The 15,476-nt window shown below is 39.6% G+C and overlaps 2 protein-coding genes across 2 annotated transcripts; both read left to right on the forward strand.

Annotated features, from left to right (window-relative positions):
- The first annotated feature begins 1,491 nt into the window (after positions 1-1,491).
- Positions 1,492-7,161, forward strand: LOC116220590 (mitochondrial carnitine/acylcarnitine carrier protein-like). The gene is made up of 6 exons (XM_042707900.1): positions 1,492-1,506; positions 2,202-2,319; positions 3,573-3,645; positions 4,885-4,994; positions 5,154-5,278; positions 7,028-7,161. The coding sequence occupies exons 2-6, from the start codon at positions 2,241-2,243 to the stop codon at positions 7,088-7,090; spliced, it is 450 nt and encodes a 149-aa protein (XP_042563834.1). The 5' UTR covers positions 1,492-1,506; positions 2,202-2,240; the 3' UTR covers positions 7,091-7,161.
- Positions 7,162-8,645: 1,484 nt separating this feature from the next.
- On the forward strand, positions 8,646-14,593 carry prkar2ab (protein kinase, cAMP-dependent, regulatory, type II, alpha, B). The gene is made up of 10 exons (XM_012832794.3): positions 8,646-9,425; positions 9,866-9,898; positions 10,308-10,447; positions 11,321-11,427; positions 11,666-11,819; positions 11,913-12,014; positions 12,348-12,422; positions 13,006-13,071; positions 14,027-14,165; positions 14,409-14,593. Exons 1-10 carry the CDS (start codon positions 9,158-9,160, stop codon positions 14,531-14,533), a joined length of 1,209 nt encoding a protein of 402 aa, XP_012688248.1. The 5' UTR covers positions 8,646-9,157; the 3' UTR covers positions 14,534-14,593.
- The last annotated feature ends 883 nt before the right edge of the window (positions 14,594-15,476 follow it).

Raw genomic sequence — 15,476 nt, forward strand, 5'->3', positions numbered from 1 at the left:
TATCCCATTTTTCCTTAATATACAATGACTCTTGTGATTTTCTATGTGAGAATATTGTTTATGGTTTTAGTTACAATTAAGAGTTGTATGCAGATATGAAGATTTCCATCATTCCACTCTCTAAATTTGACATATCTATGTCTTTCTGAAGTGTGTCAAAGCAATGTCGCTTTTAGAGGAATCTGTAAAAGTCTTTCTGTTCAAGACCGTACTCTTCCCTCATAGTCTGGAAGGTCTTCAGTGACCCCTTTTGTATCAGAGTACAGTAAGCAGTGATACCATTTTTTGTCCATGTCTTAAATCTTTCATCACTTAAATTAGGGGGGAAATCAATATGCTTCCAAATTTTAAGAGATAGACCAATGAATGGATTTGCCTTGTCCAAGAGATGTTTGGTTAGTGCACCATCTGAAATAATTGCCTGAACAGGGATCCCTGGCATTGCCATTTCAAGGTCCTTCCACCTGGCATAGTATCCAGGATTACACCAACATACTAGAGGCCTACATTGGGCTGCATAGTAATATACTAACAGGCATGGAAGCCCCATTCCTCCATATTCCTTTTTAAGCTGCAAAGTTTTATATTTAATCCTGGGCTTTTTGCCATTCCATATGTACCTAGATATAAGCTTGTCCCATTCTGCACATTTCTGAGTTGCCACCTCCATAGGTAATGTTTGAAAGAGGTAAAGCAACCTTATTTAAAGTGATAATATCACAAATTTACAATTCAAATATAGCTAATATATACAAAATGAACGATTCTGATGAGGAGCTCAAAGGAATGTGACCTCACTCTGCACCGCTCATACCGGAAGTCTCGAGGTAAAGTAACCTTGGCAAGATATTAATTTGAACTGATTCAACTCTCGAACTTACATTGGGGAATGGAATGACTTGCCATCTTCTTACATCTGTCTTTTTTTTTGGAGATCAGGGGCCCAAAGTTGATGTTAGACAAGGTTGTTAGGTCTTTTGGTATGTACACACCCAAGTATTTTATTGAGTCTGCATCCCATTTTAGTCTTTGAGCAATATCCCTAGTGGGCTCATAGTTGAAGGTGATTATCTGTGTTTTAGATATGTTAAGCCTATAGCCAGACCTTTATGTGGCCATATTCCTCCATACAACACACCAGTTTAGGTCTAATGCATTTTGGGCATAACTCTATTATTTTCTGTGATGTGTCTTATTATATGAGCTGCATTCTTTTGCATGAAAGGTGCTATATAAATAAAGTTTTATTATTATTATTATTATTATTATTATATGTAGTGTTCTTCTAATGTTGTCCTGTGTTTTTCTCTGCTTTATAAAGCCAGTCTGGTCCAGATGGATAATATCTGGCAAACATTTTTCCAGCCTCTTTAAGAGTATAAATGTAAATATTCGATAATCCACATTCAATACACTTATAGGTCTTAAATTATCACATTCCTGTCTGTTTTTGCCTTCCTTAGGAATGAGATAAATCAAGGGGAGTGTATTAAGTGTCTACTACAGGTGAGACACACACACAGGGGAGCGTATTAAGTGTCTACTACAGGTGAGAGAGACACACACACAGGGGAGCGTATTAAGTGTCTACTACAGGTGAGACACACACACAGGGGAGCGTATTAAGTGTCTACTACAGGTGAGACACACACACAGGGGAGCGTATTAAGTGTCTACTACAGGTGAGACACACACACAGGGGAGCGTATTAAGTGTCTACTACAGGTGAGAGAGACACACAGGGGAGCGTATTAAGTGTCTACTACAGGTGAGAGAGACACACAGGGGAGCGTATTAAGTGTCTACTACAGGTGAGAGAGACACACACAGGGGAGCGTATTAAGTGTCTACTACAGGTGAGACACACACACCGCTGCTAATTAGTGTGGTCCTCATCTGACTTTGGGTCTCTGATGCAAAATGACATGCTTACAGTTAAGGTCAAATATGTCATTATTAAACTTTGAGAGTCTATATAACATATGTAGGTAGAGCTATACCAGGTTGTATGTATGTATGTATGTATGTATGTGTGTGTGTGTGTGTGTGTGTGTGTGTGTGTGTGTGTGTGTGTGTGTGTGTGTGTGTGTGTGTGTATATGTATATGTATATGTATATGTATGTATATATATATATATATATATATATATATATATATATATAGAGAGAGAGAGAGTTTATTTATGTGTTTATGAACCTAGGTCCAATCAGCGTCAGGTCAGGTGAAATATGCGGGGCCTATGGACTGTGTGAGGCAACTCTACAAAGAGAGTGGCATCCGGGGAATCTACAAAGGCACAGGATTGACCCTTATGCGAGGTAAGTGAGACACAGGCTTTGGTCATATGCCGTGATAAGCTCTTGCTTCTGCTTTTATTGGTAAATTTGCAGTGGGACACTTTTAAAGCTGTTTAGTGCTGTACTATGATGTCTACCTTTAGACCAGAAGCACCATATGGTGGAATCCATCTTGACTTTTTCTTGCAATAATATGCTTGTGCCTTGAGTTTTAGAGCTCAAGTTGTAAAAGCCTTGGGGTGGTGATCATTGTTTATGGTGCAATGAAGAAAATGGAATTGAATTGAATTGAATTGAATTGGATTGAATTGAATTGGAATGGTCCCAGCAAGTGTCAGGTCATGGTTACCTACAGTTCTTGGTTGTACACTAAACCAAGTCAATGGCCAAATGTATATCTACTAAAGACTGGTGTGGGTGTGATTATCATCCATTGTGTACATTATTTACTTTCTGAGTAATTCTGCAGTAGTTGAAATCAAAAGTAATTTGAATGTACAGGAACTGCTGCTGTCCATGGACACCCTTTTAAGCAGTCAAGCAAAGTTTGTGTTTAGATTTGCACTTGGTGTATACATTTATTTAGATTTGCACTTGGTGTATACATTTATTTAGATTTGCACTTGGTGTATACATTTTATTTAGATTTGCACTTGGTGTATACATTTATTTAGATTTGCACTTGGTGTATACATTTATTTAGATTTGCACTTGGTGTATACATTTATTTAGATTTGGCACTTGGTGTATACATTTATTTAGATTTGCACTTGGTGTATACAATTTATTTAGATTGCACTTGGTGTATACATTTATTTAGATTTGCACTTGGTGTATACATTTATTTAGATTTGCACTTGGTGTATACATTTATTTAGATTGGCACTTGGTGTATACATTTATTTAGATTTGCACTTGGTGTATACATTTATTTAGATTTGCACTTGGTGTATACATTTATTTAGATTTGCACTTGGTGTATACATTTATTTAGATTTGCACTTGGTGTATACATTTATTTAGATTTGCACTTGGTGTATACATTTATTTAGATTTGCACTTGGTGTATACATTTATTTAGATTTGCACTTGGTGTATACATTTATTTAGATTGGCACTTGGTGTATACATTTATGCCCTTAGCCTTATGCAGATGTTCACATATCGATAGATTTTTGCATTCCATCGAAATATATTTGCAGAGCTCTGGTCCCATTGGGTGACTGAAAAATTGAGTGTGAATTATTGACTGCCCTTTCTCTTCTCTGCCTAAGATATACCAGCCAGTGGGATGTATTTTATGACGTACGAGTGGCTTAAACACATCCTAACTCCAGAGGGAAAGAGGTGAGCGTCCATAAGGCCATAATCACCCAGACTTTACTGTACGCAGGTTTATCATGCTTATGCGTGGACATTAACTTGCTCCAACTACCTGAGACCTCTGAGAAACTAAAGCCCCTAGTCTGAGGGCGGACACTAAAGATGCATGCGCACTGTTGCACAAAAAAAAGACTCTTCTGAGAGAAGGGTAAAGGTGCGGTTAGAGGTATTGAGTGGGCGGAGCCAGGCCGAAGTGAATTAGTGAAAGGTTTGGTTAAAGACGAGCAATCCCTTCAACCTGAATACGTCAGATGAGCTGTGGCATCTGGGGCCGTGTGCAGCAGGAACCCTTTTTCAGGGAATAAACCGTAGTGCTTCTTCTGTTCAAAACAAGTCAATTCGATGACATATGATTGTAGCTTGTCTGACATGTTTTAAATTACCCAAGCCACAAGCCACTGCCTGTTATATTGTTAATCAGGGTATGTGATTTTGAGCTGAGAAGAAATTAAAGTGTTGCTTACTTAGATTTCATGACGCTGTTTTTGTCAGGATCAATATAGCCTACCCCATTCTGAGAGAGGATGTATTTATGCCAAGCATGTAAAATGTGATACACATTCAATTTAACCATCAAAATTTTGCAACTTTGTAGCTAGGTACAGAAATTCTATTTAAAAAAATATTTTTTACCTAAAATTGTTCTGGGAACAAACTATAGTCTATTTGATGCTGTTGTTGCATCTAGCCTGAAAGCCTGTTTAGCTGAGCACTTGCTCATCAGGAGAGAGTGGATATATAAATGTATTCATTTGCATAACTTCAAGGATATCCAAGACAAGGATACAGGGTTTGCTCCTGCTTCCATGCTAACACAGAAATATGTGGGCATAATACGCCACTCTTCTATCAAAGGGAATGTGATCTTTATTTGCCAGATAGATAAATCAGAGTTGGGCAGTGATGGATTGTGGCACGTGTACATTTTACAGGTCACACTAGAACATGTTGCCACGTCTCTATCCAAATTCCACACCTCAGCAGAATTTTAAACTTGTTTCCACCACCAAAATAATTTGAGTCTTACTAAATGTCAGATGAAATATTGTGAATGCAATAAATCCTATGAGTGATCATTTGCATCTTAACAGTTATATTTGTGTAAATATTATATTCATGTCGATTACCTCTAGCTAAAACACCTGAAATATTTAGTCTTCATGGCTACGGAGTAATACCTGTGTGTTTGTGTACGTCCTGCAGCCCCGGTGACCTCAATGTCCTGAGTGTTCTTTTTGCCGGAGGAATGGCAGGGATCTTCAACTGGGCTGTGGCCATTCCCCCAGACGTGCTCAAGTCCCGCTTCCAGACAGGTTTGTTATGTGTATATGCCGTGGTGGGAGTGGGTAGGTATTAAAGGTTGGATAGGCAATATTTCAGAAACCAGCTAATTCAAAGTATGTGTGTGGAGACTGATGTCTGCAGAGTGCATTCGGTGTGCATGTGTGTTCTGAAACTCTTCTCTCGTCTAGCTCCTGAGGGGAAGTATCCCAATGGCTTCCGTGATGTTCTGCGGGAGCTAATAAGAGAAGAAGGCATCGGGTCGCTCTACAAGGGCTTCACGGCCGTCATGCTCCGAGCTTTCCCAGCCAATGCTGTAAGTATGCCTGTCAGCAGGACCTGCAAACTATACTGTTCAGTACAGTAAGGACATCATTTCAAAACCTATATGAAAACATGAATGTGAAAAACATTCAAAGTAGGCTTCAAATTGGGGTTGTGTCATTATGATGAATGAGTATTTAAGTAAGATAGTGACCGGTTCCTTTGCTGTTGTGTCTCGCGCACCCACTGACCTGAATCATGCTTCATTAAAGCGTCTTCAAGAAGGTGAGGCCCATAATCACTTGAACCTGCTTCAATCGGAGTCGAGTCTGCCCGTGTATTTGTGCAGATGCTTGTGCACAGCAGCGGAGAAGCTGGGCTACTTTTCAGGAGTGTTAGTATTCACTGAGAAAACTGCAGACACATTTAAAAGGATTTAATGACATCAAGCGTTTCAGTTCACATACCTTTATCAAATAACAGTCATGGTGTTGCTAACTGAACTGTAAACCTTGTCAAATCCTCAAGATACAAGTGTGCACTGTCTCTCTTTCTCATATGAAATCCATAACAATGTCAGATTAGAAACAGTAATCACTAACAAATTGCCATTCTCACTTAGCTGTCAATCACGTGCGAAGTTCAGTGTGTCTTCATTCCCACATGAAGCAGCGTGTTACGGAATAGTGAGCGCGAACCTCCGCCAGACGAGAGACAGTACTGCCAACAAAGATTTGTAGTATAGTGACTAAAATAGAGCAATAATTAATGGCACAGTCATAGTTGAGGTCTCATGCCAGTTAACCTAGCTATCCTAGTCAACCTAGCTATCTAACTCAAGCCCAGGGAGCCATATTAACATTTGGCAGTTGCTAGGGTGTCTTTGGGGCCAAGCAAGGTTTTTACCTTTTTCCTATTATAATTTTATGTTTTTTTTTTAAATCATTTTATAATTGAGGAGACCGTAACGTCAGCTAGGTAACTAGCTATCATTTGTAACTCTGCCATTTAAACCGTTTAAGGTTGTTTAAAAGTTTTCTTAGCTAGTTAGCTAGCATAGCAACTAGGCAACCAGGCAACACCGTTTGGTGCACAGCCTGAAACATGATCCGCATATTTTCTCAACATGAGCTCACCAATAAAAGGCAGTCTTGGGTTCAAAGTGATCACAATCACTTGTGGATGATAAATGGCTTTCACGTAGACATTAAACAATCCTGAAAGAGAAAGAATGGGACACCAGTGGGGCAAGGCAAGGTCTTACTCTGATATCAGTGCAGTGAGTGAAGGGGAAGAGTCCCCCCCCCCCCTTGACCTTCACCAGGACAGGAATGTTGTGGCTCGCATTCCCACTTGAACCGTGGCAGAAGATAGTCGTTAGTGTTACCAGGTCGACAGGGGATAGATTAATGGTGCGACTGTGTCGTACCAATGACATTGGCTCCCATTCCCACATGACGCCAATACGGCTAATACTTGGCATCATATAAGTAGCTTTTTAATGTGAGTGGGTATTGGGCCAAAGTGAATTATCTTGCCAATTTCAAGTTGGTTTTGAGCTCTCTGGGAACAGGAAACGAAGCCACAACTTGTGGCATTGCCAGTGTCTTACTGCTCAGCCAGCAAAGTGACTACATCTACATCTCTCTCTCTCTCTCTCTCTCTCTCTCTCTCTCTCTTTCTTTCTTTCTTTCTTTCTTTCTTTCTCTCTCTCTCTCTCTAAAACACACACACACACACACACACACACACATAAACACATACACGTTCCCCCTATAATGGTTGTCCCCTTTCTCCTTAGGCATGTTTCCTGGGCTTTGAAATGGCCATGAAGTTCCTGAACTGGGTGGCACCAGGTCTGTGACCCCAAAGAAGAGCCACCGTTTAGAGATCATGTTATCATACCTGCTGCATTGACAATACCAACCTCCAAAACACACACTCACACACACACACACACACTCACACACACACACACACACACACACACACACACACACACACACACACACACACACACACACACACACTGAGCCAAGCTGATCGTACAGATGTACTGCTGCACTTGGGCCAGTAGGAGAGACTGTAGATGTAGCAGATAACCTCCTTTGGTTGCTGAATCACAGCATTCTTGAACACACAGAAAGGAAAACCAAAATGAATGTGTTCACTATGGAAATTGATTTTGTTTATCTGATCAGATTGTATTATGTTTAGGACATGGGAGGAGGGGGATCAACGTGCCTTAAATTCACTCACAGATGGCCAGTCTCTGCCTTCCAGGATTTATTTTTTCGGCTGTTTGTGTTGTGCACACATTTGAGGACAGACACGGTTTAATTCTTGTGTTTGATCGGTTTTGTGTGTGTGCCTGTGTCCGGTGTTGTTTTTAATCACAGTTTGACTGTAATGAATGCCTTATATCTAAACAAAAGCAACTAAGCACCATCCTAGAAAACTGCCCTTGCGGGCTCTCTCATGTTCATATTTGTAACTTATCTTAAGGGTGACAAGCGGTAATTGACTAATTTTATCAGTCTGCCCTATTTCAATCCAACTTCAGGGCTGTTATGGTGTGTACCTTAGTGAAGGTACTGAGCCTGCTGTGGATTCCTCATTTCCACAGCAAACATGTAAATAAATCTCACCCTTTGACTTACAGCCGTGTTTCCTGTGGTTCATTAAAAGTACTCTGGACTAGTGAGAAGTTCAAGTTCAAAGTTCAAAGTACTTTATTGTGCGCCTTGAGACAATTGTATTGTTATGGCGCTATATAAATAAATAAAATTGAATTGAATTGAATTATTGTCATTGTCACAAAAACAACGAGACAGACGAGGCAGCATCAGACAGCTAAACAACTTAAGTTGCTGTGCACACTAACTGCCACAGCTAAATAATAATAAATAACAATTAATAAATAAATATCCCTGAGTACATTTTTAAAAAGCAATTAATATATTGAGATGCATCAATAAGTGCAGGGTAGAGTGTTAGAGTGCAGCCTATGGGGGCGGGGCAGGCTGGGGGGGAGGGGGCTATTGGGTGAGCTGTTGAGAAGCCTTATTGCATGTGGATAGAGGCTCTTTGCCATTCTGGAGAAGTGAAGAGTATATTCACATATATATACAACACCAGGATGCATAACGCACTCCTGTCCTTGCATTAGACAAATTAATATAGCTTGATTCATGTTTAATTTACGCTGCTGTCTGTGTACCCGGTCCTCTAACATGGCCTAACTGTAAAGTATTTAATACTAAACTCCTATTGCACACACTTTCTTACCAATGATACTCTGACAATATATGTGTCTTCAAGAGAAAAAAGAACAATAGTTTGGACAGGGCTTAATTAAGTTTGATTTACTAGGGGTTGACCCACAACACGTGATCAATAGTTTCCACTACCTTGTATGTCTAAATATGGAAACTGGCAGAGCTTTCCCAGCGAGCGCAGCAGTCAATGGGGTGGGTCTCCCCGGGGGGCATAGAATATAGGATAATGGAACATCATGCACCCGGATCAGACTCCGAGAATTCTACTGTCTTTTTGTATATTGTTTTCTTCTTGTCTCTTTACTGTTAAGTAGTACCAATTATATGCGTTTAGACTGCACTTCTTTATTTGTGGAAACTTGTGGTTCCGCTCTCTTCGTTTTGTTTTGACATCCTGTTTGACAGATGATGCTGCAGAGGTCTCCGGAAAAGAGACAGAACAACCTCTTGGAGGAACTTAAAGACACTTAGTTTTTGGGACTTCGCCTAGCTGGTGAACAGCTTTTAAAACTTCCTAATTTTCCACTAAACAGAAAGGGTAAAAGTAATTGTGTTCTCTTGCTCTTTTGAATATACATTTAAGACAAGGAAGCGCTTGTTTTGTTGTGGTTATCTGTGAGTATATGGGATAACTTCTGGAAAGAGAAGCCACCATGAGTATTGAGATACCCGCTGGTCTAACGGACTTGTTGAAAGGCTACACGGTGGAGGTGCTTCGATCTAGACCGCCAGACTTGGTGGAGTTTGCAATTCAGTATTTCAGCCGTCTGAGAGAAAGTAATACTTTCCGTCCAATTTCTCGGTCACCCGACCCTACCCTAACTGAACGCAAAGCAGTATCGTTTGAGGAGGATGCGCAACCAAGCGGGCTCAGCGCAGATGAGGAGGACGATGCGTTTTCCGAGGAACTACACTTTAAACGTGCGTACAATGCATATGTTTGAAATAACGTGTAACGTGTAAAGGTTACAAACTGTACGAACCTGTTGTTTAACTTAATTCACTGCAATTAGCACGCTCAAGCGAGATGGTGGGGTATAGTTATGAAACGTGCGCACAGCAGCATAACGAATTGGAATCTCCTGATCCCAGTGAGAGTGGTCATTTGGCCTATGGGGATTAAGAGTTGAATTGCTTTATTTAAAGACAGTCACTCCAGATTTGTCACATGATATTATTGCCTTTTCATGTCCTAGAGATCAGAATTTGCATAATGTGTGGTTGACTTTGGCCCTAGGGTGTAGATAATAAGTGGTGTTTTATGGAATTACACACGGAAATCATTTGGCATTACCAGAACAATGAATCTCGTAAAAGTGCTTTTCAACATTTTAATGGGTATGTTTTGTATATCTTCCAAGCGCCTCCTCCTAAGTTCACCCGTCGAGTATCAGGTAAGTCAGTTTATAATTATAGGTTTGTTTTTATACCCAGTCAGTGCTCTGGATGGGTTGTGTATTTATAATTTATTTGGCAAAGTAGATGATGAATCCTGTAACAGGACACACAGAGTACCATTGCCTGAAATTCATTATAAAACATTGTGTAACCGTGTTGTCGTTACCCTGGCACTGCTAGCCTGTGTTCATATTTTTTCAACCCTAAGCTCTCATTGTGCCAGATGTAGGCTGTGTGTGTGTGCCCCTCCCCCTTTCAATAACGATAGTTGGCCTACATCTCATCTGGAACATGTTCAGTACCACCTCATGCATGGTGCCCAGACTTTTAAATATTAATTCAATCTTTTGTATCTGTGCGTTATTTTCCTTCCACATGATTTGTGTATGTTATCATGTTTCACAGTGTGTGCCGAGGCATACAACCCAGATGACGATGTGGACGATGAAAATGAACCACGCATAGTTCACTCCAAAACAGATGAGCAACGCCATAGGCTGCAGGAGGCCTGTAAAGACATCCTCCTGTTTAAAACCCTCGAACTGGTGAGACCCTTAATCGTCATGCTTTGCTCTTCTAAGGCAAAGACGGTTGTTCTTTTTAAAAACTTAGTTGATTCAGGAAGCTATTGTACTTGCACAGTAGTCAGGCAGGTCAGAAATAAACTTGACCTGTTAGTGAGCAAGGGCTAGGTAAGATGAGCCTGACCCAGTGTTGGGTCATTCCACGCCAAACGTGACAATTTAAGGAAAATTCCCCACTCGACCATCTCAGATTTGGCTGAAAAAATTCAAGGTTGTTCATACACTTCTTAATATGAATAGTCCCAAATATTAGCTCTCTACTCCTAATAGTTTTGTCACAATAGGATGTTTTAGGGTGGCTTGGGTATATCATAGTATTCGGGGTGCTTGAATTTGTGCGAAAATACTTTACGCTTTGTTGCAGCATCTTTGAAGGCCTGTGGAAAGCTCAATGTTAAAGCTGGATACTTGATATTATACACAGACCTTCCTATGTATGCTTGGTATGTTTTATTTAAAAACTGTCCTTAAGTGATGAATGGGCTGGAAGATACTTTTCTAGTAATAGCAATTTGAAAATGGTTCTTCAGAAAACGCTGCTAAAAAAGCGTCTCAAGTACAGGCACCCCCTCCCCCCTAAAACATATTTTTGTGACAAAACTATTGGGAGTAGAGAGCTAATATTTTATACATATTAAGAAGTGTATGAACAACCTTGATTTTTTCAGCCAATCTGAGACGGTTGAGTGGGAGCCATTGTGCCATTTGGCGTGGAATGACCCTGTTGTAAGGGCTGACAGTGCTTCTGTGCTTGTGTTGAGAGAACATCGGGAGTGTCGAAGAAGTGTTGGTCAGTTATGAAGGCATCACACACGAGCAGACTGTTCTTTTTAGGAGCAGTTCTCAGAAGTCCTGGATGCCATGTTTGAGGTGCTCGTGAAGCCAGAGGAGCACATCATAGACCAAGGGAAGGATGGGGACAACTTTTACGTCATCGAAAGGTTTGTGTCATGGGAAGAGTAGGGATACACATTCTGTGCCATGGGTCTGATGAGTAGGAATACACATTCTGTGGCGATTCACAGTCTGAGCTAATCTCCAAGCTGCTACATAGTTTGGAGAAAATGGAGAAATTTGGAAAAGAAAAAGCACAGTAACATGATCGTTGTATGTTAAATTCTGTCTTGTGTTACATCATGGATGTGTTTTTTTTCTTGTTGGATCATTTCTCTGTTGCAGGGGGGTGTATGATATTCTGGTACAAAAGGATGGAGTCAGTATATGTGTGGGTAAATATGACAACAAAGGCAGCTTTGGGGAGCTGGCCCTCATGTACAACACGCCGCGGGCTGCCACCATCATTGCTAAACAGCAGGGGGCACTGTGGGCTCTGGTGAGAGGCATTGCAACCTTACTGCGTATGATGTGATTACTAGTTCAGCTTGGCTGTAGTATACAGTGTGACATACCTGTGTTTGTTTTCTAGGACCGTGCCACATTTCACCGGCTGATTGTGAAAGCTAACGCAAAAAAGAGGAAAATGTACGAGGTCTTTGTTGAAAGTGTACCTCTTCTCAAGAGTCTTGAGGTGCGGACTCTCTCTCTTTCTCTGTGGATGCACGTGTGTGAGGGAGGACTTCACTTTGACAATGCCCTGCCTTGTTTAAATAATCAAGTTAAATTAAATAGTTATATAAAATCTGTGGTGATTTCAAATCTGGACAAATTTGTTAAACCTATGACTATAAATGAAAAAGGAAGTGTCATGAATCCTAGGTGATATGATCTCAAATATTTAGTACAAAGCAGACCAAAAGGCAAATCTTTTATTCATTTGTATTGCATATTTATAGGATTTATAGGATTATTACGTATCTTCATTGTACTGTGTACTTTTCTGTCTTTTCCTCATCTTACCTAGTTGTCTGAACGAATGAAGATTGTGGATGTGTTGGGAATGAAATCCTTTAAAGACGGAGAGCTGATTATTATGCAGGTACAGCCACTTCATTTTCTAAATGCATTATGGCAAGAGTGTTTGCCCGTGGACCCCAAAGTGTGGTGTGCGCCCCCTAGGGGGGGAACGGAGTTACAGCATGGTGGGGTGGGGGAAAAAACAGAACTAGACCCTAAACAACCAACTACTGGTCAAATGAAGTATAGCAGTGCTCTTTAGCTCTGTAGCCTGTAACTAACCTATTTGGTGAGTTTATAGCCTACTCTATATTTATATAGTATGGTCGGGGCCTACGGTTGAACCATTGTCATAAGAAATAGCTAGCCGTATTATTAATACAACGGACATCCATGTTTAACTGTTCAAACATAAAAACAATGTTAAAGAAAAGTTAGGCAACGGCTGATGGACATCTGTTTTCTTTTTGTTAAAAGTTTTAACTGATGGATGAAATTTCCTGGAAAATGTTAGTTCAAATGTCAAAACTGTTTAAGAAAAGCTGGGTGGGGGTAGGCCTTGAAATGTTTGAGAACCCCCTGTTTTTATTCAGTTATTGAACACTTTCACAAAATGCATCTTTCTGTCTCTGTTGTATAAGAAATCATGCTTTCTCTTCTTTCAGGGGGATGAGGCTGATTGTTTTTACATGGTGGAGTCTGGTGTTGTGAAGATTATGATGAAGAGCAAAGTAAGATTATGATGAAGAGCATAGTAAGATTATGATGAAGAGCAAAGTAAGATTATGATGAAGAGCAAAGTAAGATTATGATGAAGAGCATAGTAAGATTATGATGAAGAGCATAGTAAGATTATGATGAAGAGCAAAGTAAGATTATGATGAAGAGCAAAGTAAGATTATGATGACGAGCATAGTAAGATTATGATGAAGAGCATAGTAAGATTATGATGACGAGCAAAGTAAGATTATGATGAAGAGCATAGTAAGATTATGATGAAGAGCATAGTAAGATTATGATGAAGAGCAAAGTAAGATTATGATGATGAGCATAGTAAGATTATGATGAAGAGCATAGTAAGATTATGATGACGAGCAAAGTAAGATTATGATGAAGAGCATAGTAAGATTATGATGAAGAGCATAGTAAGATTATGATGACGAGCAAAGTAAGATTATGATGAAGAGCATAGTAAGATTATGATGAAGAGCATAGTAAGATTATGATGAAGAGCATAGTAAGATTATGATGAAGAGCATAGTAAGATTATGATGAAGAGCAAAGTAAAGCAAACTCTTCCCATTTAGTCCTGTCCAGTCAGAGCCCGTTGCCTCACAACAGAAATTAAGTTGAAATGAAACAAACTTGCAGTGTCTTGAAGAGATGTTTAGAAATAAGGAATGTATTTCTGGGCTGTGCGTATCAAAGTTCACATCCAATCACAATCTGTCCTTACTTGGGAAACGGCTGAACATTCCTGCTTCCTAAGAAGCAGGAGGCCGTGTGGGACTTGGTGGTTTTGGAACCCACTGTTTTCCAAATTTGGAGATTTGTGAGCCGATTCAACATAATGCCAGTGAATCATAAACATGTCTTGTGGTTGGTGATGGGGAGGTGTCGGACTAGAGCGGGGAGTGGGGGTGTTAGTTGTAGGCTTTAAGCCTTGTGTTTTTCTTGCTTCTTTAGACCAAGGCAGGACCAATGGCCAATGAGGAAGTGGAGATCGCCCGCTGTTCTAGGGGACAGTATTTTGGGGAGCTGGCACTAGTCGCCGAAAAGCCACGCGCCGCATCAGTGTATGCAGTGGGAGAGACCAAGTGCTTGGGTGAGGGTTTCATTTAAACATGCATAAACAAGACAAACGTTTGTTATTAGGAAATAAAAGGTTGTTATTTCTACTCCATCCATTAAACCAGAGAGCCCACACGTGTCACTGACTGCTGCTTGCTAGTTTGAAGGTCATGTAAATGAGGCAATCCAGATGGTTGATAAAACGTATTGAGAACATCTACTTGCTGTACCTGAAGGGTCCGGATTGTAATTTTGTTCCTTATCTTTTCTCCGTCAGTGATGGATGTGCAAGCGTTTGAGCGTCTGCTTGGTTCATGCAAGGAGATCATGAAGAGGAACATTGCTTCTTATGAGGAGCAGCTAGTGGCCCTGTTTGGCTCCAGTGCTGACTTAAGGCACTAGCCTGTATGCAAATATTTGAGACGGCATGGCAATTTTTTTGTGTGACATGAAACAACTTTCACATGTATAAAATACTTGGCAAGTGACATTTTAATGATTCTTCTTATGGTATGAAACTGCTGAATATATGAATCTTTTGTGTTTGTTCCTAAAGTGTGTTCACAAAGAATAACCTGAAATGCAGCAGCAGTAATGTCTTCCTATACTGCTGTGCTTAGTGAGTGGTCACAGGTGATCCTTTACCACCATTTAGTGGAACTTGATTGCATTCCTTTTTCTGTTAACATTTTTAGGAATCTGGTCTGTTATCTTCTTTTGAGTAGAATTCCTAATAAACACATTGATACAATCAGGTAATCATTTTTTTGTGAATTGAGTTATGCTAGTGTATTTAGGCTTGGATTTGATAACAGAATAACCCAAAGGTCTTTTCTGATCTGGAATCATTCTAGTTCTCTATTGATACTACTGATTAAATATGAATCATTCTAGTTCTCTACTGATACTGATTAAATATGAATCATTCTTGTTCTCTATTGATTAAATATGAATCATTCTAGTTCTCTTGATACTACTGATTAAATATGAATCATTCTAGTTCTCTGTTGAGATACTACTGATTAAATATGAATAATTCTAGTTCTCTATTGATACTACTGATTAAATATGAATCATTCTAGTTCTCTATTGATTAAATATGAATCATTCTAGTTCTCTATTGATACTACTGATTAAATATGAATCATTCTAGTTCTCTATTGATACTACTGATTAAATATGAATCATTCTAGTTCTCTGTTGAGATACTACTGATTAAATATGAATAATTCTAGTTCTCTATTCATACTAACTGATTAAATATGAATCATTCTAGTTCTCTATTGATACTGATTAAATATGAATCATTCTAGTTCTCTATTGATACTACTGATTAAATATGAAT

Source organism: Clupea harengus, chromosome 5, assembly GCF_900700415.2.
Source record: "Clupea harengus chromosome 5, Ch_v2.0.2, whole genome shotgun sequence".
Lineage (NCBI taxonomy): Eukaryota > Metazoa > Chordata > Actinopteri > Clupeiformes > Clupeidae > Clupea > Clupea harengus.

Bases quoted from the DNA above. Each gene is read 5' to 3' on its own strand.
- LOC116220590 (XM_042707900.1), top strand. From the start codon at position 2,241: ATGGACTGTGTGAGGCAACTCTACAAAGAGAGTGGCATCCGGGGAATC. The intron at 4,995-5,153 runs GTTTGTTATGTG...TCTCTCGTCTAG, and splicing joins CAAGTCCCGCTTCCAGACAG to CTCCTGAGGGGAAGTATCCC. The intron at 5,279-7,027 runs GTAAGTATGCCT...CTTTCTCCTTAG, and splicing joins GAGCTTTCCCAGCCAATGCT to GCATGTTTCCTGGGCTTTGA.
- prkar2ab (XM_012832794.3), top strand. From the start codon at position 9,158: ATGAGTATTGAGATACCCGCTGGTCTAACGGACTTGTTGAAAGGCTAC. The intron at 13,072-14,026 runs GTAAGATTATGA...TTGCTTCTTTAG, and splicing joins AGATTATGATGAAGAGCAAA to ACCAAGGCAGGACCAATGGC. The intron at 14,166-14,408 runs GTGAGGGTTTCA...TTTCTCCGTCAG, and splicing joins GGGAGAGACCAAGTGCTTGG to TGATGGATGTGCAAGCGTTT.